Genomic DNA, 26,534 nt, shown 5'->3' with positions numbered 1-26,534 from the left:
AGCGTAGCATAATAAGGCAAGTATGGTAACTCAATATAAACGTAGCGGCGCATACATTTACATACTGAAATTCAGAATTGTTCAACATTTAATTTCTATTTCATAATCAAGATACCAATCCGCGATTCTGGTATGAAAATATCAATAAAAATAAGCACCTGCTTACTGCATTTGACAAAAGTTATTTCAATATAGCACGAGAATACTTATTTATAATGTCAAGTGACGGGACGAACAAGTCGTGCACCTGGTGGTAAACGACATGTAACAGTTGCAGTGCCACTCAGCGCTTTAAATCGCAAAGATCTGAAAGGCACTGCCACTGGGCCCGTCACCCTGAGACATAAGTTGACAAGTCCCATGTGCCTGTAATTAACGCCTAACTTTGATGAACGCTTTAATTTTTTCAAATTGTGTTTACAATTATGCAGCGGAGGTGAAGTATACACGAATTTTTTCGTTAAATAGTTATATTAAATTTCTATAATACATTTCTTAACTAAAGCAATTTAGACGAAGTCCTAAGTTGGGAGCGTTTGACCGAAAAGAGACTTATAATTTATTCGTAAAATAATAGTCCTGTCAGCTGTCACATTTTAAAGCACAAGGCGCAGGTTTCCACTGCGAATGCAAGTGCGTTGACCTGATATTACAGGTGTTAGAATATCTGTATACATAACAACTGTAGGCACCACTAAAATAACAATGTGACATCCATACGCTCCGAACGAAATATAGGCTTTGAACAGACGGGAGTTGCACTACTTGTTTTATTATTTATATGCTATCAGCGACTTGCATAAATGATCTTAAAATGTACTGTCTCCTTAACATATTGAACTGTATATGTACTCAATTTTCTCAAAGCAAATTTAGAGTCAATGTATTACTTAATGGAGTGTTAAAGTTAATGAGCATTTGTTCGTAATACGGCGCACATACGGATATTTGAACGATGTACGCCGTCAAAATTATTTTATATGCTAGATCTATTCAAAAGGTTATAGTTTAAAAAAAAGTAGTTTTAATTATAAAACTGGTTTATTGTATATTTTTACTACATAGATAGAAATATTAAAAAGAAGAAATATTAAAATAACTAATTACTATCTTCGTCACACTCTGAAAAATCATTAGCAAGATTGGGCTTCGCAGGCATGAGAAGTTCCATTGTTTCTGGCAAATAGCACTTCACCCTTCTTTTTATTACGCTCCTCATGCTACTTATAAGAGGATCTGATGTTAGGAGTAGTCTATTAAAAATGTCTCTGTTACAATTTTCTCTTCAAAATTTACGCGCAAAATCTTGGCGGTACGACGTAAAATGTTTGTTGCGTACTTCTGCGGCCTCTGTCGAGCTCCCCATGGACAATAATGCATTTTTTATTAATAACAGCGCCATGAACAAGTATTTTGTGCATTGTTGGACTCATTGGGTGCCAAGGGTATAACTGCACGTATAAACGAGCGGTATGTAAAGCGTATTTGGCTGAGTCAATGATATGTCCGCTCGAAATGGCTTCAAGTATAACCTTTAATCGGAATATTAAATCATAACTAACGCCCGTTTTATCAGAAGCCAATATCGGGTCTTTAAAAAAATCTTCGGCTCGTGTTACCATCATTGGGTATTGCCAAAATTTGACTTCGGTACCACTAATACCAACCACTAATAGCCCCGTTTCTTGACGAAACCGTTCTGGATTTCGAGTTTTTTTTTCCATTTCCATATTTTTCTCTGCTTCAGTTTTCCTCTGTCAGTTTTTCTTCACTGGCAATTTATAAACCAAGTGGAGAGCACTTTCGAAAAGTCTTATTCTGGCGTGTAAAACCGATAGTCCAAATTCTATAGCCTCTGGATTTAGTTCTTTTTACACATCAATCTTGTTGAAGTCCTTAGAAGTTGCACCACAAATGTAGCATCTACTTGTAGATGTTGTACCAGTGGCACTGTTACAGACCTTGCCATCTACCATTGTCATAATGAAAACTTGAGTAACTGAAAACTTACTTCCATTTAAGTCAACTTCTGTAGTGTTAAGCGACTTCGCAGATTTTTTCACGTAATTTATTTCGTCTTCTGTGACATCCTTATTTTCTTTTATAAGACGGAATCTTATAAGGCAGCAAAATCGAGGAGATGAAGGCGTTGGGTTTTGCCAAATAAGTTTTTCATCGTCATTCCCAGAAACTAATCGTAAAGGGACAAAACAACTTTGAAAAATGTTGGCATCTGAGTCGGCATCATTTATGAATTTCTGTTTGAATTGCAATTGATGTGAGCCATCACAACCCCACTTTGAAATTAACTTCAAGCTCTCACATTCTTGCTCTTTTTCGATGTTGTTAAAACCTCTTCTAGATATATAGATAACCGCTTAACTGTATGGTCAACTAAAGGCTGTAAATCGGTTTCGGCGTAAGTATTTGTGACTCTGCACGATTTTGGAGGAGGATAACATTCTTGTTTCGCTTTTTGCAACAAGGTAAAAAACTCTTATTAGTATTTCTCACTATTTCATATTGTCGGCGACTTAAATCGGCTTCTACAAACATTGACAATGCTTGTATTGGCGTCAGTGAACAAGTTTTATCACTCTTTGATTTCGTAAAAATGTTTTTATATTTAGTTGCGCGAGTCGGAGTACTGGTAATTTATTTGAGTATATCGGATGCATCTGGTTTTTCAGCTTTCCGTAACTCAACCTGAGCAGCATGAATAATAACGTCCTTTTCCAAAGTAGACCGTACATCTTCAGTTTTCCTCCTTTTAGATCTTACGCTTGCCTCATTAAATAATTTTGATGGTCGTCCTGGTCGATTTTGTTTATTGGCAGGCAACTCGAACGTTCCTTCTAACCACGAATGATTGTTCTTGATAAATACCTCTTCCATTATGTGGGCTTTTAACCATCTTTGCTTAATTTGTGATTTGAAGTGTGCAAATTTGGATTTTACGCTCTTCAATTCGTTTTCTTTATAATTTTCGCACGTTACTAGTTGACTTTCCGATAAATTTAATTTATCTTCTAAATTCTTCAATTTAAAACTCTGCATTCGATCAAATAAGTATTTACGGGTCACGGCTCTTACTCCTGAGGCACCTTGTGGACCTAAAACGAAAAAATATGTATTTTTAGAACACTATAAACCATAATCATGTTTTTCTGTATTTTAGACTAAAAAGTTTAAAGTACCAAAAGACTATTTTTTTATTTGTAACAAGTCAAATCTTCAAACTTTCGATTACATTCGATATTATGACAGAATTTAACAGGATGATATAACAAACATTCGATTCAATACAATTTTTTTTTAAATGTCTCTAATATAATAGATGTCTTTTAAAATACCATATCTAAACGGAATAATAATAAAAATAATGGAAAACATTGTATAGTATTGCTTTCTTACCTGATGTGCTAGGATCCATCACAAACACTTCAGAAATTAATGTAGAATAAAAGATATTCAACTTCAAAGTTAATGATTTTACACAAACGCCGAGAACAGACACATACAACAAGTTGAACGATCGAATTCCGACAGAAAGTACACAAGTTATGGAATGTGTACTTTAAAAATTTGACTTATGGCCGCATAGATCGTTCAAATACCCGTATGTGCAGCGTAAGTTCAAAATTGATCATGAAAATGTTATGGCTGATCATGACATTGTGACCACTTAACGCTGACTCTTGAATATATTTCAGGAAAAGCTGAATGAAGTAAGCAGCAGCGACGACACACAAATACTTCGGCCATCTTTGTACCCGATTTTACTGCTTTTGGCTAGACTGTACCCGTCCGCCTTGGAAGGCACTGTTTCTAATTTAAAGGCAAGTGATATTTAGTTATTAGGCCTGGGCCGCCCAATAGTTAGCATTGTGGATGCTTGCTGATGAGGTCTCGGATTCGATTCGGAACGGATCTGACTTTGCTAAATTGTTTTTGATGTGTATATTGTAGTTAACGGGACGCTGGTTTATTACCCATCCTTCCTCATCCTTTCCTCGGGGTCCACGCGTGTCAATATAGTATTAAATTATATAGTAAAATTGGTTGTTTGAATGTTAGCTTCTTGTGTTATTTTTGTGTTATTTTTGTTTTATAAAATATAAATTACTTTTTTGTGTTTTTTTATATAATTTAGCGTTGCAATAAATGGTTGCTGTTTCTATTTCTATTAGGAGACGAGTACAAAAAATGTATTTGTGAAGGCTCACTAACTACCACATCTCAAACTAGGGAACTCGCTGTACTATGAGGGCATATTTTATTTATTTTATTTTACTTTATTTTTATTTCATTTAATTGATACAGATTTTTCCCAGACGCAACATAATACAAAAGCATTCTCAAATAGCAATAAAACTGAGATCTAACAACAACTATACACGGCATTTAACTTTATTCATCCTTATTTTTATTCTTAATATTATACATCCATTATCAGTAATTATTTTAGCAAATAACTGTAATTGACCTATCCAAAAAAGTCAAACGTATGTTAAGATTACAATTGTATTAAGTATGGCTGCTGTTATCCCAAATAAAATGAAATTTCATAAAAAAATTATTAAAAAGATCGGAAATATATAAAAAAAAGAAAACCAACAAATTGTAGCAATTACTTATCAGGGTCAACCTAGACAAGTGACAATTTAAAAACTTTTGGTTCACAAATTTGTCTTACCGAGAATCATATGCCACAGGGTACTTTACATAGGTGTTGTATTTACAGCTGGTAGCGTACATCCCTCACGTCCTAGCATGCGCTAAAAGCAGTGTTCTCAAAACGCGACAACTCGCCGCCAAAGCGTTGGTGCCCTTAATATCACCCGAACAGTAAGTACTAGACATAATTTGCCCCTGGAACGGAAAAAGACTCAATTAATACTTTTATCAAAGTTTAGTTTTATATTATATATATACTAACAACTATTATATAATAACCTCAAGAAGAAATTGTTTGAACTTGAATAAGTTTAAAAAAAAAAGAGTGTTAATCGCGTCGAGTATATAACCAGAAATAGAGACGAAATAAAGGCCAGCCATCTCTGGCAACTCATCAGGCAAATGGACCTTATATAATTTTTAAATATTAACTCTCGTTTGCGCTGAAATCACAAATTACAAAACTGAAATAGTACAGCGCCAACAACTGACCTGTGTGTACGTCTCCGTATATTCCAAAAATTTTCCAAAAGTTTTTATTGTAATAAAGATGATATCTCTAACAATGGGGCAGTTCCATTTGGTGGTGTTTGAAAAACATCAAAACATCTATTTACAAAACAAACGGAACCACATTACATCGGTAATTAAATGTTAAATATGTATTATAGCAAAGCTTAAGTTAAACTGGTTAATTTGAAGTGAAACAATTGACAACACCCGTCAATTGTTTCGAATTCAGGCTGGCCAAACGGAGCACAGTTGTCACAGTAACGATTTGGCAGAATAGTTTTCAAACAAATTAAATGACATTACGTCTCTATTTCTGGTTATGCACTCGATGGTTAATTAATCGCGATACCAAGACAGCGTAGTCGGGTATTTGTACGTATACACCAGATGTCGCGATGAGTACCAAATAGCAATTTTTTTGTTTTACATTGACAAGTTGCAATTTATCAAAGCTACTCTTAATTTCTAGTGATAACAAACAAATCAAACTAGATGGCGCTTATTGCAAAGATTTTTATGGATAGTGCCGGCTATTCTTGAAATTGATGGTTATGAAGATTATATTATGATGTTTAATGACATTTTTCAGTTCAGTAGCGAGTACCATAGAATTTTGATTCGGAACTATAAAGAGCGCCTTTGTGGTTATGAAATATGGTTTATGAAAATATAATTCACAGAGTAAAGTACAGGTGTAAAAATATATTTACACGGTACTACAGTTTAAGAACTAGTGCTGTGTGAAATTAAGCTAATCAAGAAATAACAGTAAGAACGAAAACAATACATTATAACAATACGCTCGATAATAATAATAATGCCTTTACATTTTCCTTGTTTCCAGATATGTGACACACTTGGAAACTATGATAGATTTAATAAGTGAGAAGAATATTAAACGCAATTATTGCCATGGAATTTTATTGCAGGTAGGAATTGCTTTTTATAACCGTTTTAATACGTCACATACATTGTGCATATTTGACGACCTCTGTGGCCCAATGGTTTACACTGTGAGCGCTTGATGAGGAATTTCCGAGTTCGAGTCCAGGTAAGACCAAATTGGGAAATTAACTTCTCTAAATTGATTCTGGTCTGAATGTTCTGGGAAAAGCCTCAGAATTAATTCCGTTTCTCTGGTATACATAGTATTTGAATTCCTTATTTACCTTACCAGGGAATTCCCGAAATCAAGGGAATTGGTGTGATTCTCTGGCACATTATTATTATATTGGGCGGAGTTTCGTAACGTATTCGTATGATCCTTGGTGCCTATGTGTGAGCAATTACTGCGTTTCGGTTTTGTAGGGGTGCTGGTGAAATTACATGCACATGAGACTTGTCGACTTATGTCTCTGGGTGACGGGCGCAGTGGCACTGCCCCTCAGATCTTTGGGATTAAAAGCTCTGAGTGGCACTGCAACAGCTGTGGACAGACATGTGGCTTACCACTAGGCACACGACTTGTTCGTTCCGTCACTTAGTATCCTTAAATAAAACACTGAGCTACGGTTCGAGATAGTATATCTTTTTTACGCACACACACACACTCAAATTACACGCATGACAATTAATTAAACAATTATTAGTTAGTAAAATAAGAGAAACATAGCCTAAAATATCATCATTGAAACTTAAAAAACTATTTATTCTCAGCTGTTAAAACTGTTAGATGCTAAACCACACGACCTATTGATAGACGAACAAAGCGAACATCGTCTTGAAAACAAAATAGCGCAAACAACGTGGATCCTAGAACAGGCGACGAGGAACATGCCCTGTTACTTACTCGCCGAGGAGTATGTGAAGGTCATCAATCTGGTTATTTGGAGGTGAGAGTATATTTTGAACTATATACAAAACACAAATCGTTGATGTTGATTAACAAGCCGTCAGCCTGAATTGGAACTGGGTCGAAGTCGTCTGCCGCGTGAGAGGCGGGGTGTGGGCAAAGACCATCACAGGGTGGACACCACCCAACACAAACCGGAGACGTGGAAGACCCAGAAAGAAATGGTATGGCAAACTAGATACTCATATGAGATCTCGGCGTATAACGGCGATAAACGCAATTAGTAGAAAATGCAGTGCAGGTTACAGTGCAATAAAAATGAAAAATGAAGTGAAATGAGGTTGAAATGGTTTTTAAAAGCGTCATATCTGCACTGAACTTATTTTCGCCTATCAAAAATCGTTGTTTTATCATAGTTAATTTCTAGGAGCGATCTCAGCTATTTCCGCGTTGAAATTACGCAGATGAATTACAGTTAGTGTGGTATTACACTTGATTGTATGAGCGTTTCTCCCGAATAAGTTCCTATATTTCATTCCGATATCTAATGTAATAATGCGTAATTTAGTATATCAGTAGGGCTAGTATGATAGGACGCGACTTACGCGAAAGCGACATAAAGGGCGGGGTCTCTATGCGAGAATAACAGTATCTCGCACTTTACGTCTAGCTCTCAATTGTGCTAGCCCTACAGGTTCTAAGATTTGTAGGTATATCATTGCTCCGAACCGGCAATTATCCAATGTAGGTTATCGAAATAGTAGCATGTAGTTTTTGCTCCTAAGTCAGCGCCTACTAAGCTTGGCAATTTACTTTGCATTTATAGGGAATAATTTATGATCTGTTTTTATCTCCTGTCGACACGAACGTTGGTATGAAAACAACGGCACGTTTACACTAGGTCGATAGGCCGCCTTCGCTGCCGAAGTCGATCGAGTCGACTAGGTGTAATCACTAATCACTGTCGGGCGACTCGGTCGCCTCCAGCAAGCAACGGTGCACCAAACAAGTTTAAACTTGTCAGCGGCCGCGTGGTACTACGACACGTGTGTTGGGGTCCGGAAAATATCTACCTACCTGTACGTCTACCACGACTGTTATTGCTAACGACCGCGTAAGTTACTTCACAATTTTGTATGGCAAATTATTCAGAGCCTCTAGCAGTCACAAGAAAAACCAACATTTTGTTTAAACAATTTACGCGATCGCTAACGATATCTGTCACTATAATCTCATGGTAGAGGCACTGATCATTGTGTTGAACGTTTCGAACGACCTCTTGTGCCTCTGTGCGTAAACTTGTATTTATAATGACTTGGTGATCTCGGTGAAGGCGGCAGTCGACTCAGTGTAAATAGCGCGTCGTCTGGCCAAATTCACTTGCCGAAGAGACCAGACAATCGACTCGTAGTAAATAGCGAGTCCACTGCATCTCCTTCAGAAGTAGCAGTTAACTCAGTGTAAACGGCGAGTCGACTGCGTCGCCTTCGGCAAGGCGAAGTCATCTGCCGAATGCGCCTGTCGACCCCATGTAAATATGGTTTAAAGCAACCGTTTCAGTGTGTACATGTTGCGTTTTATTGCGAGAAATGTTATATAATTTTTTTTTAGGTTCCCATCATTGATGAGACATGAAACTTTCCGAAGTATACAAAAGAACTTAGAAGAACTCATATTCAATAATAAAGAAATACCTAAAATCAATTCAGGAAGAGATAACTGTTTATCCAATGCTCTATATCTGTATATAATAACACTAAACAGATGTAAACATGAAAATGTACATGATTTGATATGTAAAAGTCTATCACATAAAAGTTACGAAGTCGTACTTACAATTTTGAATTATTTACTTATTTTATACAAAAATTTGGATATAGAAGGAAAGTTTCAAGAGCATTTATGTATAACATCTGATCAAACTGTACTAGAAAATTTATCTAAAAATGATAAATACGTACAACTATTATGTAATATATTAAAAAATAATAAATATATAGAATGCATACAAAAAAGTTTGAAGATTCTGACTTTAGAAAACGGCACCGAAAAATATGTAGTCGAAACAAAAATATGTGATAACAACATGGAAATAAACGATACTTTTATTATAGATACGTTAATAGATTGTATACATAATGAGCACGAAAACTTGACGCATATATATTTAGAAAGTCTTTCGAAGTTCGTTACGAGAAAAATAAAAGAGAAAGAATTGAAAATATATGAAATTTTACAAGTTTTGATAGTGATGTATGCATGCAGTTCGTCGGATAACAATGATGAGACGAGAGGCGTTGTCGTTACCTTCTTGGAACTGAATTTCAATAGCTTATTCAAGATGAATTTGGACGGTTTATCCGAAGAGGATCAGTGTAAGTATTTCGCAGCACTTTTTTTAAAACAATAATTAACATCCGTCCGATTAAGTGTGTTTTTTATGTATTGTTTGTCTAACAGGGCTAATATGTTCAATATTGACCAAAGCCCCTAAATAAATAAAGAGAAACAAAAAATGTTCTGCAATGGAATAAGAAGACATTGAAACAAGACCTTAAGTCATATTATGATTCCTTAAAGACACAACCCCATTTACTTTTACATTCATGCCTTTCTACTGCTAACTATTCCAAGAAAACTAAGTAAAAAGTACTTCGTAGATTGACTACTTTCTAAAGACAGTAGGGATGATTATACTTAATTCTAAGTGACTTTTTATTGAAAAAAATAATAAAAACATGTTTTATATTAACAAAATCATTCACAGTCGAATATAAGTCTACCCTCTTCGCAACGCTAATAACTACCCTCGAAGATGATGATTCATCCCTCCGTCAACGCACATCGAATACAATCACGCAAGCCTCTGTGGTCTCCAGTCGCGCTGCAGAGGTATTAAGAAACATGGTGGACGATGATGGTGTGTTCGTGGTCCTCGCCTTGTTGGACTTTAGGTCCGAAGTTTGTATTAATGATGATGGTAATGATGAGGTAAGAACATGATACATTATCCATTTACAATACATCTTACAGGTAGAAACTAGATTAAATGTAGACTAAGAAGTCTACTAGTAAGTAGTAGTAATAAGTAGTAAGACGGTTGTAGGCATTAGGTGTTAAGTTAGTCGTGCGGTCATTGGTGGATTTAAAGTATGTAAGTTTAATTATAGTTGTAACCAATAACAACTCTTAGTTTACGAAACTAAACTATATCGTAGTGTCTTCTAGATAGTAAATAATTTTCTCCTTTTTCCCAGTGCCGAGTGTTTGACCAAAACGAAAGATACAATATATACCTCGAAGAAACAATATGGACGAATGAATGTGCTCGCCAAATCAAAGAAAGAAACAAATCAAATCACAACATCGTCGATTACGTACTTAAGATAATACACAATCATATATATGAAAGAACTTTGCAGAAACTATGTGGTAGAAATGTTATTTTGTTTGAGAAAATGTGTAATAATCAAACTATAAACAGGGTTGATATAATGAACCCGAAAATAAGGTTATTTGTTAATTGTTTACATTCATTTCAGTGACTAATGAAGTTATATGTCATGCCGTGGACATTGTCACTTACTCTTACTTGTGTTACTCGAAAAATATAACAATGGCTTTTTAAGACGATATAGTTTAAGATCAAGTGAAATTGTGTTCAAATGCTTTCTATTATCGAGTTCTTAGGTTTTTGCGATTGTTACACATAGGAAATTAAACTATTTTTCCCGATTTAAATCGCGTATATTTGTTTTTTCAAACAAACCTACGTTTCGGGCCCTTTACAGGTCCAATGGTCAAGGTTGACAGTCAACCATGTCCATAGCACCTGTAAATCGCGTATATTTATATTTAAATCGTTTATATTTAAATCCGGAAAAATAGTTTCATTTTCTGTTCTTTCTAATGTCTTATCAAAATATGTGTGACTAAAGTACAACTGTAGTTATTCACTGTATTTTAATTATTTCACAATAACCAAACAGGTAAGCCACTTACAGCCACGACTGGGTAGTACTTTTACTTGTAATTGAAATGCAAATACGTATTTTGTTTACATTGCAATTACTACATAATATCATTTCACATAAATTATTTGTGTGAAATGATATTTGTATTTACATTTAAATTTTAATAAATTTATTGGAATAATTAGTCTCGCAGACTTTCTTCACCACGGCTTGGGTTGCCTGGAAGAGATCTTTACTAGAGATAAGCTCACCTTTGTGCAATAGAAAATTTGCAATTAAAAATGTAATTTGTAATTGATATTTCAAATACTTTCGTGTTTCGTGTAGTCCATTTGGTGGAAAAGATATTTATGATTATACGAGTATTTTGTATTTTTAGTTATTGAGATTTACACGTAAATGCCGTATTTTGGTATGTACCATGGACCAAAAATACAAGTGGACTGAGGACTTCATACTACTGATTATAACTGTGAAAAAGGTCAAAATCCCGTTTTATGTCCAGATGTCGCTGATCAACAGCCTGGAAGTGGTTTATATTTTGTAAATGGCCATGAATATCAATTAATTTCGCTTTATTATTAATTATAAGTAGTCAGTTTTTTTCCTTGTAATATTATCCAAAGATTGACCATGAATTTAAGTTATTTCCTGAACTTTGACAAGTATGCACCTCAATAGATGGTACAAGGTTCTCTTGTTTGATTAGCCACGGGCGAAGCTACATGGAATAAAAAGACTGGGATGACACTTTAGCAAAGTATATTAATCCGTTCCTTGAACGCGCACATGGCGGATCGTCCCGCAATGGTACAATATTTATATATCTATACTTAGCTAAACTAACGCTGGAAGAATACGACAGGCTCGGGCCTGTGCATCGTAGAAAAAATCAATCGCGGACGCGCACTGAATTTACGGATGCTGGCCAGCAAGAATGAATGTTGAAGGTTACTCACGGTACCATGGTACTACATAGTACCGACTACGCTGTCTCGTATCGCGTTTAGCAGACCTCTTGAGTAATTATTATCTTCAATATTCCTCACCTCATGAAAGTAAAATGTATTTCGCATTTCAAATATTTTTTCATTAAGAAAGCACGTATTTTGCCCAGCCCAGTTTCAACCCGTATCATCACCGCGTCTATACATACTTAACGTTTGCACTTCAACTTCGAGCGTTTTGTAAGCGCAAGCAGGGTCCTTAAATACGTATAATACCATTTAAATACTAAAATAACGTTACCGAATTGCTTCCAATAGAAATAAAAGAAGCTATTTATAAACAAGTCACTTTTATTTACAAGTTTACCAATATTTCTCTTTAAACAATACACATACACAATTACCGTTATGTATCAACATACAAAAAACAACTTACAAAACAAAACTACAACTTGGGATGAACTTCTTACATGGTAAGAACACATACAAACACACAAGCTTAACGTTTTCTTTATTTTTAACTGCCTCCGTGGCCGAACGGTTACCATGCCGGACTGCCATGCAGAGGTCCTGGGTTCGATTCCCAGGCCGGGAGAAATATGTGTATGGCCTACATTTATTTCTCCCGTGAGTTTGGGTGTAATTTGTGGTTGTCTATGTGTCTGTCCATGGCACCCGCGACACAGGGTTTCCCTAGTGCGGGGCTATGTTGAGTGTGTGCGTTATTATTATTATTATTATATTATTTTTTCACTCGGGTATATTCTACCTACACTTATTAAGGGTTTAGTCGCACGAACTGCTTTCCGGCATTAGTACAACTAAACGCCAACTGCATTACATGTTTTCTTACCATTTCAATTGCGATGTAGTCAGAAAATAGCTCATATGAATACAGCCTAAGGCGGAGAGTTACGTTTTCACAGTTCAAACACCGAGCAATATTAGTCAAGGACAATTTATAAAAAATATGTATTGTATAATATAAACTCAACTATGCAATAGTGTGTTATGTACTATGGGGTAAAAATTGTAATGAATAATGAGAATAGAGTTGTTGCAACACTAGCTCGAGTCTGCATTAGACTCGTCCCGCACTTGACACGTTTCAGCCGGCGCTCTTAAATTTGTTTGTTTTTATAATAAAGTTCAATTGAAAAATTTCGTGGTAACAAATTTTTTATGTTAAATATTGCAGTCGCAACAAACGTATTTGAAACAATTGCAGACATACTTCTGCCTTTGATTTTACTACGCGTATAAAGCTAAAACTTGAACGCAGCAGACAAAAATTACAGCAAAGTTTTCATTACATATTTGTCGTATTGTAGTATAGCTTTTGCAAAGGCACTAACGGGTGTCCGTCAGGATGGCTGGACCAAACGAGATATTCAAATCAAACTGTGCTCATTATTTACTACATATTTTCTCCTATTTAGTACCTTTATTGAAATATTTTCTATCTTTGCGCTAACGGAAATATTAAAGAAATAAAGTGGCCAGCCTGACGTCAGGTTGGCTGGACCTCTACGTTTTTCAAGGTTTTAGCAGTATATAATTTACTTTTTTATATAACTATTTACTACCTTATTTCTACCAAAACAAACTTTTCTTTTCACTGTTTTATCAAGCTTCTACAAAAAGTTATTTTAAAAAATAATATAACTTTGCAAAAAGTATCTTCTAAAAAGACAATTAATTTATCTTCTCCGTGTAATTGCTTTATAAATAACTGATTATAATTATTTCGTATTCCTTAATACCTACAAATAAAATTAACATTTGTAATAGTGTATTCAACTAGTAATTAATATAATCATCATCATCTTACTTAAGAGCTAGACTCTTGTCGGTGTAGCCTTCTCCATTCCACACGGTTCTTAGCTAGTTCTTTGACCTCATAATATAATAATTGTTATAAAATATTGCTTGCAAAGATAATCCAGAAACCATTGTTGGCATATTCTAAGTGCCTACAAAATTATTGTTAGCAATTACACGGAGAAGATAAACTGTCTTTTTAGAAGATACCTCTTGCAAAGGCGTTTTATTTTATTTTTTTAAATAATTTCATAGAAGCCTCCTAAAATAGTGAAAAAAGTATGTTTAGGTAGAAATTAGCCTTTTGCAAAGGCGTTTTATTATTTTTTAAATAACTTTTTATAGAAGCTTCCTAAAATAGTGAAAAAAGTACGTTTAGGTAGAAATTAGGTAGTAAATAGTTATATAAAATAAGTAAATTTATACTGCTAGAACCATGAAAAACGTAAAGTGGTCCAGCCAACCTGATGTCAGAATGCCTGGCCAATTTATTTCTTTAATATTTCCGTTAGCGCAAAGGTAGAAAATATGTCAATAAAGGTACTAAATAGTAGAAAATAGGTAGTAAATAATGAGCACAGTTTGTCGCGTTTGGTCCAGCCATCCTGACGGCACTATTTGTGACGCACATGCGACTGAAAATAATTATATTTCTTCCGCGTACCGCTAGGTGGCATAATGTGTACACTGAAATTCTATCAAAAGTATCAACACTTTTCTTATAGAATTTAGATAGAACGTAAATGAACTAACGCAATATATTTGTAAATTTTATGTCTTTCTATGTGTAATATATGGTTGGTTTTAACCTTGGGAATGTTGCAGAAGCAAATATCAATACACGCTACAGCAACAAAGAGCACATTTTTTTCAAGCATAAATTTTAATGTAAAGTATATCATTTTATATTTTCACATACGTCGTCGTTACTGCCATTTATAATTATTATATATGCCAGTAAAGACGGTTATATAGACTAGTTTGGTTGAAATCTACACTGTTACTGCAAGTTTCGACATGTTACAGCTATAGAATTGTATTGTTACAACAATTCGACAGTACAGTACAATATGCCAAGGTGCCTGTAACAACGGCGCTGTTGTGACACCAAAGCAAAACGTAGACCTCTAAAAATAGATGGGGCACCTACGAGTATGGTAGGGAAAAACGTACACTCTGGTAACATTTTATAACGTTTTTACATGATTTCCTGTATATATGGAAGGTATATAAAACAACGAAATACCTAATCTCATACAATTTTGTCTCTCCGTATCCTATAAACCTCATTTGCAATTGTAGTATTCTTGAATTTTATTTTCTGTTCCTTTTTCTCCACTTTTACAGTTTGTGCCACTTTCGCACTTTCTTTATCACTTTTTTTACTCAGTCTTTTATCACTAGTATCCTCTTCATTAAATAAGTCTTTTACTGACACTAGTCTATGTGAATTCCCTACACGCAATAGCTTTTTTAACCCTCTTGTAGTTCTCTTTTCTATTAGGCCCAATAATCCCCAATCATCAGTTCGATCACCTTCAGTGCACGATTCTAACTGCCATGCAGCATTCCTTACTTCCATCTTTAACCGTTCACATTCTTCGAAACTTACATTTCTACTTACATTCAATGCTTGTTCTATTGGATTAACTATATACAACGGCAAATTATTTGGCTTCCGAACGGGTGCTCCTTCATTGATAGAAATTGCTTTGTCTTGAAAGTCAAACTGTGAGTAGAATTCAAAGAATTGTAACAGTAATGTTTGCAGGTTGGATTGTGATTGGCCATAACTTTCTGGCGGTAATCGGTTAAGATCTCGTACAAATGTGCAGTTTACGTAATCTTCCGCTATCCGGATATCGTCTTTGGCTGAAAACAATAAACAATATTTTCAAGAAAACGATTTGTACCTGACCACGTTACATGTAATATTTTCGTTTCATCGATTGAAAATGACAATAAAAGATATACTCACTTGCTATCTTACTCATAAACTTCAACGGAGGCAGCACAAAGCCATCTTTCGTTTTCTGCTGCAGAAAGAACAGCACCATCAATGTAAGAGGGAAGTTGGTGATCCACCTGCCAGGATGGGGGTTGGTGAGGCCCACTGTTTGCGCCCAGCGCCGGATCACAAATGTTAAGGGACGCACTCGCGGGTCTAGTGAACCATAGAGCCAGAGAAGCTCTGACATGTACACACCGGACCTGAAAAATGAAAAAAACATGTATCATAATATTGTCTAACTAGTTGGTGACATAATATCAATGATAGTATCATAGATGATTTAAGTTTAAGTCCAGACATTTGCTATAGATTGCACTTGATTATTCACACGAAGCCTATTTTACCTGAGAAAAGAGCACACGCTCTAGTCGAAGGAGGGAAAAACAAGCACTGCTAAGAAAATCCTATGGTTAATCCTTTTGGGCTACTAATAATGATTCACATTTTTAGTTTATTCAGAACTTACATGTTGCTATAACATAAGTCGCAGTCAACTCCGGAAAGCTCGTGCGCGTATTTGACAATAGGAACTCGGGCGTTGAGAATCCTCTGGACTCTCGTAGCTCCCGGCACGCGCAGCTCGATTAGCTCGCCCATCAGCTCCATATGCCGCTGCCAGGGACTTCGTCCACCTTCGCATTTCTTCTCTTGATATACTAGTCTTTTGTTTGGATCAGTCTTAAAAACATTAAAAAAAGAATTAGGATGCGTACAGATCTGGCGATCTGCTCGTGCGCCACATGTATGTATTAACATATATATTTTATCAGTACACGTGTAATGCGCGTGCAGCGCGTTCGCGGCGCATTCGCCAGATCTGTACGCACCCTTACGAACAACTTTTACATCTCTAGCCAGAGAAGCCTTTACAAAAGGTTTCCTAAGTATTGAATGACTAGCAGAATGCATTCGTCTTGGTAATTATTGAAAAACAGATGAGTAACAGTACTTTAACAAAACCAGTAAAACCACTTAAAGACATAGATATGTTATACTTATTGCTGCACACGCAGGGTTCAGGGTTTCAGGGTTCACTGAAAATCAGCGTCACAATCTTCACTCGACTGTGACATTAGCTGAGTGATCCTTTTACATACGCCACAGCCGCACACATGACATTTATTCAAATTTAGTTGACTGTTTCAAATTGAATCATGTTCGTTGTTTTTTTGTTATTTTATTTTTTGTTTTGTGTTGTGGCGTTGTAATAAATTAATTAATTATATTCTATTAATACAAAGATCGAACACACATCTTCCAGCAAATCGTGCGACTAAGCTACGGAACGAGATAGCAGACCTTACAAATTTTTGTATGTGCATGTTGCCGATCTTTGTTTTTGGCTTTTAACGACTTTTTTTCAGCGTCATCTCAATGAGAAATATATTTCTTCAGTCAGCCAGGTACCTTTACAGCTACCAGCAGCTGCTAGAGATGTCGCTTTAATAATTATAATGTCTATGTTACAATTTTCAATGACTTCATAACTACAACATAAGTATGTTTATAATTCAACGACTATAAAAAAAAGAAAAAACCAATCACAAACAAATTTAAAAAACTAATTGTATCTCAGTGAACATACCATCTCCTGTGTGAGCTCATTGGTAAGCACGAGGTCAAGATCGCATCCCATCTTGCCGAACCCATTTACTGATGAACCAAATGGTCTCACCGCCATGTTTGCATAAAGACTTTCCATTATTGTTTCTAGCTGAAATAGTAGTTAAAATTAATTTTGAAAATAAAACATGTGCATAGAGATACACAAACATAATTTTATGTGGTCCTTTGAAACTTCACGAGTCCATCTAGATATGGCACAGGGTCGAAAGAACGTCAAGTTTGATACTATAATTTAAATTCAACTCTATGTTGCATGTGATAAGAACAGCCCGAAGTGCCAAACTTGATGTGCCCTTGACTGCACATACGTAAAACTCTCAAACAAAATTAACAAGCTTTATTTTTTTAATGTTCCATTAAAAGGGTACAATTCTTTTAGATAACTGTAAGTATTTATACTAAAAGAGTAAAAAGTTTTAAAAATAATTCAAATATTTTATTCCACAAAACAATAAATCCAGTAGAAGTGGTTAGTTAGCGTCTGACGCGTGCAAACAGTAGGTCTCGTTAGACCTACTTCAGTTCAGTCCGCTATTTTCGCTTCTTTCGCGCAAATTCTCTAAAATCGTAGAAAATTCCTTATTGTGCTCTTTCGAAGAGCAAAAATGATAGCCGCACCAAAAATATTACCCGTAGTAGTATTTCATATCATCGTTAAGCGTTATTTAAATAAATTTTTAATTTTGTTTATCAAATAAATTTGTTGTACTGTAACAAACGAAAGTAAACATTATCCCAGAGCAATATGGTCGAGTTTGAGTGTTTTGTTAATTTTAAACAATAAAGTTCATTATCCAATGCGTGCTTCAAAGAAGATCTGTGTTTATACTACTTTCTATTCAGTCAGTATGTTGTCTGTAAAGTTAATCGTTCGCCCTAGTGCAGCTACTAGTGATGAAGAGACAGTCTTTTAAGGCCTTTTAAAAAACCTCGACTAATTTTTAACGCCTCACGACTAGTCTAAAAAAACTACTAGTTTTAGACTAGTTTAAAAACTTTTTAACACTCAAGTCTTGAGTCATAAGACTAAAACTGAAGACTAATTCGAGTCGAAGTCTTTTAACCCTAGGAAGCTTAAAAGACTTGTAGGACTAAAACGACTAAAACGACTGGCGCCTTAGAGCCCCGGGAGTCGCGAATCATGAGCCGTATGGCGTTATTTTATTTCTACCTACAAAATAATTTATTTTACGATTAATGGATAACGATAAGTCAGTTAATTTATAACCAATTCAAGAATTTGTTTTTTGGGGATTATTTGTTTCTTTAATATAAAAATGAACAGAACCCAACAGTCAAAGTATTTTACCAAATTTTAGTGTCTGATACTGTCGTTTGCCCATAACGATGAATGAAACATACTATTTATGAACGTATTAAGTGGAGGTCCACAGTCTCTGCCTACCCCTGAATAGGTGACAGGCGAGATTTTTATGTATATATATATTGTATCTCACCACTGTGCACGGGTTTCTAAAGAAGTTTAAACAAAAGTTCCAGGACTTCATAATAAAAAAGTGGTTACTGACCAATATTACACAAAATAAAAAAGGGCACGTTAGAACTGGATTTCCATAGACTTTTCAATAATTGGTTGTATTTCATTCTTTTAATGTACTCGCAGTAAAAGTATTGCATGCAATCATTATATAATTAGGTCTTAAAATCTTGTACCTATTGCTTAAATCGCTCTTTGAACCCTGATTTTTATTATAAGTAAATAAACGTGATTATTTACTACATACTACGTCATTTTTATTTATCAACTTCGGCTTTAATAAGACTAAAATAGATATAAGTCCATTGCAAACAACTCGAGTCGTTTAAGTCTTTTAATATAACAAATGAGTCTTATTAATAAAAACTCGAACCTCCAGTCTTAATTTTAGAGTAGAGTCCTGTAAAATGGAGTCGAGTCGTTATAAAACGCCTTAAAAGACTGAGTCTCTTTCATCGCTATCAGCTACTGGCCACGTTGTATAAAATTTCAATATAAAATCAAAACGTCGTAACTTGCAATAAAGGTACTGAACTTTCAATATATCAACTGGGTCAAGTTTAAATTATATTAACAATCCAGAATGTGTTACATCATTTTAAATTAGAAACTATGACTTGATAATGATCAAAATTTCGTAGTGTTTATCATTTGTTTCTGTGCGTTTTGGTCACAGCGGTGTCGATAGTAATCAAGGGTTAAAGCACTTCCATTGTTTTTTTCTTCCGTGTCTTATTCAAATCTTTACAAAAAATAAATGATTAAGAAAATATCTCAGCAACACTTATTGCCTGTGCTCAATTATTTTATATCATTAATTTGTCTGTATATAAATAATTGTCTTACTTGTCTGGCCACCATGTATCTTAACCGTACTCCTAGATCATTCAACATAGTGTGTTCGTACAGCACTTGTATTTGATCTGAGACCGTCTTGCAATGTGATAGTTGTTCAAATAATGTATCTTCATTAACTGGCAATGTCCCTGAAAATTATTGTTTTCATATGTTTATTATACAGGACTAATTATTCAAAGCTATTGCTTTTTCACTTCTCATACTCTTAAGGTTCGTATTTATGCTGGGTGTAGGCTGCATAAAATAGAATTTTATGCTATAGTGCATAAAATAAAATCGTCGTTTAAGACCGATGCAATTACGCCCGCGCCAACAGCCACGCACACTAGAACTTATAAAGTTTTACTTTTATTTTTTTAACCGTATTTTTTTTAATCTAGTTTTAAAAGGCCTGAAATGTTCGGGCGTTTATGTCGGCCTCGTAATGTATGTATACATATAAATAAGTATCCTATTTTATGTCACTACTCCCATGTGAGGTATTGCTCCTGATCAGAAAGCTAGACCTCACATAGGAATATAGAGCTTCAGCACTCTTCGTCAACGGGTTGGTCAGCATCAAATTTAGCTCTCCCACCTGACCAATATTCTTCAATTGATATTGGGCTCGACAGCCCGCATACCGATCACATTCCATTAAATGAAGCTTGTCCTCCAACTTGTTACAGAATTGGCATTGAGGGATTTTGCCCTTCTCATGAAATAGTAAAGCTTATTTAATTGCTCTTAGACAGCGTTCTGGTCACATTGACCAGAACGCCGTCTAAGAGCAATTATTAACAGTGACTTGGATAGTCTACCCTCCTCGAACCAGGGCTTTCTTGGAGGACGCAATTGGATAGTTTTGTACCATATACCCCTTGTCACAGATATCTCATCATAGTTCTTAGCCCATTGACCCATATTTAGGTCCCTTACAAATGGGATAAGTTCTGTGGCAAAGAGTATACCAGATGGTTCCAACGAACGGCTCGGAAACAGCCTCCCTTACTAGTCTGTCTGCTATCTCGTTTCCTAGAAGTCCGATATGTGAAGGTATCCATTGAAGTATTATACTAATATTATTGGACAATAGGTGAGTCATTAATTTTAATGCCTACATTCAATTTTAATTAAATAATTGTTTATTTGCAATATTGCTATTTAATTTCCTCGCAATCAAAGTGAAAAGCAGAGTGTATAATTCGTTCATAAAACCCATTTTACCCTTTACTTTACAAAGCAACTAATAATAAACAAACAAAGAACAGCAAAGTGTGTCGTCGCCGTCATACAATTGACTCTCTGAGTGATGCTTATTGCAATCAGATTACCAAACAATAGGCAGACAAAGCATACGCAACAAACGAAGTGAAGCTGCTTTTCATTTACTGTGTGCGTGACAACTAGAAAGGGCACCATAGAGACATGCTCATTTGTGTGCGTGTAGGAATACCAATGAAAGTTCTCTGTTTCTATAGGGCTAAAAATTTAGTTGTTTTTGAACATTTTCTTTTATGTATCTAGTTACATTATGGCGATTAGACATTGCATTGGTTTGAGAATAATTTTGGTAAATCTGAGTTACCTAAAAAACAATTTTGGACCACTGTAATTGGACCATTCTGTGTGTAATGCATGTATATGCACATTTCACAAAATTTTCACAAAAATATTTCATTTTGCTCAGAGTTAGCATGTGTGGTTATATTACCTTATAATTCTTATGGTATTGTTATTTTACTAGAGCAAAGATTCCTAAAACCCTATAGTGTGCGAGAGCCCACTGTAGACACCACGATGTCATTGTCTATGGTTTTTAAATTACATACCTAAAAATAATGGATTACATAATATACTATTTTACTGAAACAAAAGATGTAAATGAACAAAGATTAGCATTTACATAAAATCTCACCATCCTTATTTATTAATTGTGTTTCAGGAACTGTAAACTTTTCCTTTTTGTTAGCAACAGCACGGAACCAAAGGAAAGGAGACTGTAATGCCATAACGTCAAGGTCCTTGTGATGTGAGCCGCAGCTACGGAGAATGTCTTTGAGGTTATCTTCTGATGCAAATTCAATAAGCATGAAGTGCTGGAAAAATTGTTATTTACATTTAAGTATATTTTTCAGAATGAGTTCTGAGGTTTCAACGATTGGACACGCAATTTTTTGGATACACATACAAAACCAAACAATTTGTTGGATCTAAATTGCGTATACATATTTGTTTTTTCAAACAAACCAGGGTTTCAAGCACTTTACAGATCCCATGGTCACGGCTGACAAGTTTGTCTGAAAAAAGAATTAAATGCAAATCAAGTTCTTGAAATTAAACTATTTTTTCGGATTTCAATTGCATATATTTGTTTTTTCAAACAAATAATTTAATAATAAAATAATTTGTAAAACTTAATGTCGCGTAAATGGGAATGTTTTCTTTGTAAAATTAAAAATAAGGTATTTCATTAATAACTATTGTAACTATAGTACAAAAATAGGGTGGTTTCCATCAATATTAGACATAACTGGTTGAAGACTGTACCACTTCAGTCCACTGTGACCATGGGACCTGAAAAGGACCCGAAATGTCGGTTTGTTTGAAAAAACAAATATACACGATTTAAATCTGGAAAAATACTTTCATTTCCAATTAAATGCAATTTAGATCCAAAACATGGTTTCATTTCCTATGTTATTAGGGATCTAAATCACTTATATTTGTTTATAAAAACAAACTAACATTTCAGGCCCGTTACAGGTCCAATGACTCTGCAGTCAGCCGTGACCATGGGCTCCAAAAAAACAGTCACGAAAACCTAAGAACTCTTCACATTTGAGTAACTAAACTGCATTCTGGATTAGTTAAACCACTAAGTATTATGCTGTCTTAATAACAATATTGAAATAACATCCAAATTAAAGTATGTTTCAACATCTCGCTGACAGGTTTGTAAAGTGGTGAAACACAATACACATATTTGGAATACAGGGGAATATTTAACTTTGATTGTTTTAATTTTAATTCAAGCCTGGTTTTTTTTTTTTTTTTTTTTAATTTATTATTCAATTTACAATTAAACAATACTATCATGAATTTTTAATGGTAGATGTCTTCTCACCTCTCCTCCATTGTTTTTATAATGATGGATACCATTTATACTAGCATATCTGGAGCAGTACCCATATAACTCATTGAAAGAAGACTCTGAATTTACTTGAACCACTAAGCTTCTCTGCGCCTCCGCTCTCCTCTGCGCTACAACTTCGTCAAACGTAATAAACTTCTTGGGTGCATCTGAAAAAGGTATACATAACCTTATACCACCTTGATAGACTTTCCATCAAAATTTGTAACCTCAACTCACCTGATATATTCCTATTTAACAGACATTTACATGAAGGCAATGGTGCATTCAATATTTTCCTGAAGGAATAATGCTTTCCTGTATTTATTACAGTTTGAAATAACACGAACATTTTCGAAAAAAATACCAAAAGAACTACTAAGAACTGACAACAATGTCAAAACGTCGCGCTTTATTGTAATTGTAAACAACATTCTATGTGGGCAGGCAAAAGCATTGGTAGGAGAAGGTTCTTTTATTTTTTCCATTCTCTAAGGAGAAGGGTAAGTTATGCAAATTCAAAAGTGTTCAAAATAAATGCTTCAAACACATATACACATTAAGTCAATGCATATACACATCAAAAGTGTCTAGGGATCAAGTACGTTTAAGAGTATTGCTGCAATTAGGGTTAATTATATTAACTTTTTTGTATCGCTATTGATATATAGTGATATATAGTATATAGTGAGTTTTAACATTTAAATTAGGAATATTGTTTAAAATTCAATAATAAGAAGAAAATCGATTGTCAATGTGGTTTTGTATAAAAATGAGTTATAGCGTTTTGACAAAATCATTACAATATCTGCATCGGAACCGAAACAATTTACATTATTATGGAGAGACGACATCATTTAACCCGAGAAGTGATGATGCGAGCCGTCGGAATGTTGGAAGCTGGTTCCAGGCAACGTGCTGTGGCTTTCACTCTTAACACTACACATAGCGTCATAAGTCGCCTCTGGACGCGCTATCGCATGACGGGCAGCGTGGCCGAGCGACATGGAGGACGATCTCGCATCACGACTCGCAGACAGGACCGGTATATCCAAAATACTGCTCGACGGAATCGTACCATGACCGCCATGATGTTGGTTACGAGGCTCCACAGCTCCTCAGGCTTGCTAATAAGCGATCAAACAATCCGAAATCGTTTACGTGAAGTGGGTCTGCGATCCCGAAGGCCGCTCAGAGTTCCACCTATTGCATCCTGCAATCGCAGGACCCGTTTACGATGGGCTCGCGAACACAGAAACTGGGAGGAAGAAGACTGGCGCTATGTGTGCTTTTCGGAAGAATCCCGCTTCGGTATGAGACCGGATACAAGACGTACTCGAGGTTGGAGAACATCTGGACGTCTTGAACGTTTGAGATATTGTCAAGAAGTTCATCCATATGCTGGGGGAACAATAATGATATGGGCCGGTATTTGGATCGGCGGAAGAACCGATCTCATTTGGATCAGGGGTAACCTCAATGCTCAAGTTTACGCAGAGAGGATTGTTTCAGATGTTATCATCCCTTTGCGAGGCCAGTTGGGTGATTCATTTCAACTAATGCATGACAACGCACGTCCACACACGGCTAGAGTCGTAACACGCATTCTTGCCGAAGCTCGTATCAACGTTCTGCCGTGGCCTGCTCAATCGCCAGACCTCAATCCAATAGAGCACGCATGGGATATGCTTCAAAGAAGAGCTGTGCCGAGTATGCATACCGTACATACTCTACAACAATATTTTGACTTGTTACAAAACACATGGGCGGCCATTCCTCAAAGTGATTTTGATGAACTCATCTTAAGCATGCCAAATCGCTGTAATTGTGTGATTCGTGTTAATGGTGGAAATACAGATTAATAATTTTCTTATCTTTACAATAAAAATGAGCAAAATCATCATTTTCGCCATTTTTTTGTCATTTAATTGACGCCGTTAATTTGAGTTTTTTCCCACAATTTGCAAAAACATCAATTTTAGTTTATTTTAATTAAATACAGGGGTAAGCGGTTAAATAAAACATAAGCATTAAAGTAAGAAGTCGTCCTGGAAGACTGGATTTGGTAAATATTGCTTAAATAATTTTTATTTCAAAAATATTCACTTGATCCCTAGACACTTTTGATGTGTGTATTAAGTCAATGTTCAAACACAATAATATTCGTTGATTTTTTTTTCTTGAGGAGAAAAAATAGGTAATTTAAATAGTTACATTTTTTACACGTTTTAATTTTTAGTTTGTGTACATTACGTTGTGCGTTTCTTGATTATTTGTTACCAATAAGGCTCTGAAGCCAATGCTTTGTGAATAAATAAATAATAAATATTACAATATTCGTTTCGTCTTTTTTATAGTTACAGTTTTACAGTTTATATCTTAGAGGATGGAAAAAAAGGTTTACATTAATTTTTAGTTTGTGTAATTTTATCTTTTATGCTAAGCCCTAAGCTTAGAGGATGGAAAAAAAATATACTAAGCCAATCTGTGCTCAATAAATACGTTCTGTTATTGCACAAAACATTGAAATTTTTAGCGTAAACTGTCAAATACTCTCAACTGTTAATTACGTGTAACAAAACGCAGATAACCTATAACATACCGATTGCTATAAATAAATTATAATAAATATAATATTCATGAAAGTGTGCGTCTTTGCGATTATGGGCACTCGAATATTGCGACGTTTATTTGTGCCTGCAATCATCAACACTATAAAACCAGTGCCACAAACTGTAATAAGATATGAGAAAGTGATATGTGCAGGCAACTACACTATATTGAGGAACTATGCTAAGAGTAAGGATAGAGGAAAAGACAAGAAAAAGCCGGTTAAGGTCGAGATCAATCCGACACAGATGTCCGAACTTGTTAATGTAGACAAATTAAAGGAAAGGTGTAATGATGCAATTGAGAAAATGAAAGATGATTTTGCGAAAAACTTATCTCTTCGTTCCACAACAGGGTCCATAGAATCTTTGCCCGTTAAGTTCGAGGGCAAGGATTATGAACTGCAAGAACTAGCTCAAATTGTTCGTAAAAATCCGAAAACTATTGTATTAAATTTTGCTTCATTCCCTCAAGTAATACCAGATGCCGTAAAAGCAATTGCTAATTCCGGATTAAATTTGAATCCTCAGCAAGACGGCACGACGCTTTACATTCCTGTGCCTAAAGTAACAAAAGAACATAGAGAATCATTGGCAAAGAATGCAAAAGCCTTGTATATCAAATGTAGAGATATGTTGAAAGATATTCAGAATGATTACATTAAAAAAGTTAGAAAACAAGATAAAGTTTCTGAAGATCTTGTACTTAATGTTACTAAGCAAATTACTGCAATGTGCGAAGATTTTCAGAATCAAGCTAAGAATATTTATGAAGCTAAGCATAATGAACTTGTTGGGAAATAATAAAAAAGCATTTAATATTTTTTACTAATTTCGATTTTAGATGTAGGTCGTACATTTATAGTTGCTTTAAATAAATAATACTTATTATTATTTGTGAACTATCATTTCAACCTACTTACTTTTTGTAAATGTAAAATTAGTTAAATTAAATTTGGATACATAGAGCAGCATAGAGTACCACTTCACCACAAAATTTAGATTTCTGTGGTAGTAATACAACTACAGAATAGTTGTACCTATTACAGATGCCACATATGAAATCTTGAAAAAATTGCACATATTATTACTCGAA

At 35.0% G+C, this 26,534-nt stretch overlaps 3 protein-coding genes across 3 annotated transcripts in view; 2 read left to right on the top strand and 1 right to left on the bottom strand.

The window, feature by feature from the left end:
- The window catches only part of LOC113239653 (thyroid adenoma-associated protein homolog), a 36,698-nt gene extending 26,102 nt beyond the window's left edge, over positions 1 to 10,596 (top strand). Inside the window, exons 21-27 of the mRNA XM_026476719.1 lie at positions 3,714 to 3,839; positions 4,745 to 4,848; positions 6,035 to 6,119; positions 6,847 to 7,022; positions 9,248 to 9,357; positions 9,750 to 9,973; positions 10,240 to 10,596. Coding sequence (XP_026332504.1) covers positions 3,714 to 3,839; positions 4,745 to 4,848; positions 6,035 to 6,119; positions 6,847 to 7,022; positions 9,248 to 9,357; positions 9,750 to 9,973; positions 10,240 to 10,527 — 1,113 coding nt within the window. The 3' untranslated portion in view covers positions 10,528 to 10,596. The remainder of the gene's footprint in view (positions 1 to 3,713; positions 3,840 to 4,744; positions 4,849 to 6,034; positions 6,120 to 6,846; positions 7,023 to 9,247; positions 9,358 to 9,749; positions 9,974 to 10,239) is intronic.
- Positions 10,597 to 14,876: 4,280 nt separating this feature from the next.
- Positions 14,877 to 23,181, bottom strand: LOC113239302 (poly(A) RNA polymerase, mitochondrial-like). The gene is made up of 8 exons (XM_026476225.1): positions 23,070 to 23,181; positions 22,824 to 22,999; positions 21,615 to 21,795; positions 19,706 to 19,845; positions 17,321 to 17,449; positions 16,202 to 16,413; positions 15,703 to 15,935; positions 14,877 to 15,596 (listed from the first exon to the last, which is right to left on the bottom strand). The coding sequence occupies exons 1-8, from the start codon at positions 23,179 to 23,181 to the stop codon at positions 14,977 to 14,979; spliced, it is 1,803 nt and encodes a 600-aa protein (XP_026332010.1). The 3' UTR covers positions 14,877 to 14,976.
- A 2,311-nt stretch (positions 23,182 to 25,492) lies between these two features.
- On the top strand, positions 25,493 to 26,242 carry LOC113239700 (ribosome-recycling factor, mitochondrial). The gene has a single exon (XM_026476788.1). The coding sequence runs from the start codon at positions 25,493 to 25,495 to the stop codon at positions 26,240 to 26,242; it is 750 nt and encodes a 249-aa protein (XP_026332573.1).
- Positions 26,243 to 26,534: the final 292 nt, after the last annotated feature.

The sequence above is a fragment of the Hyposmocoma kahamanoa genome, unplaced genomic scaffold (genome assembly GCF_003589595.1).
Source record: "Hyposmocoma kahamanoa isolate Upper Pololo Valley unplaced genomic scaffold, ASM358959v1 114, whole genome shotgun sequence".
Taxonomy (NCBI): Eukaryota; Metazoa; Arthropoda; class Insecta; order Lepidoptera; family Cosmopterigidae; genus Hyposmocoma; species Hyposmocoma kahamanoa.
This window is presented reverse-complemented; position numbering and strand designations above follow the sequence as displayed.

What these genes read in the sequence shown, in the direction of transcription:
- LOC113239302 (XM_026476225.1), bottom strand. Translation starts at nt 23,181, where the DNA reads ATGTTCGTGTTATTTCAAACTGTAATAAATACAGGAAAGCATTATTCC. An exon ending in ATGAGCTCACACAGGAGATG is followed by an intron (nt 16,414 to 17,320) that starts GTATGTTCACTG and finishes AATGTTTTTAAG; the next exon opens with ACTGATCCAAACAAAAGACT. An exon ending in GACTTATGTTATAGCAACAT is followed by an intron (nt 15,936 to 16,201) that starts GTAAGTTCTGAA and finishes TTCATTTTTCAG; the next exon opens with GTCCGGTGTGTACATGTCAG.
- LOC113239700 (XM_026476788.1), top strand. Translation starts at nt 25,493, where the DNA reads ATGGGCACTCGAATATTGCGACGTTTATTTGTGCCTGCAATCATCAAC.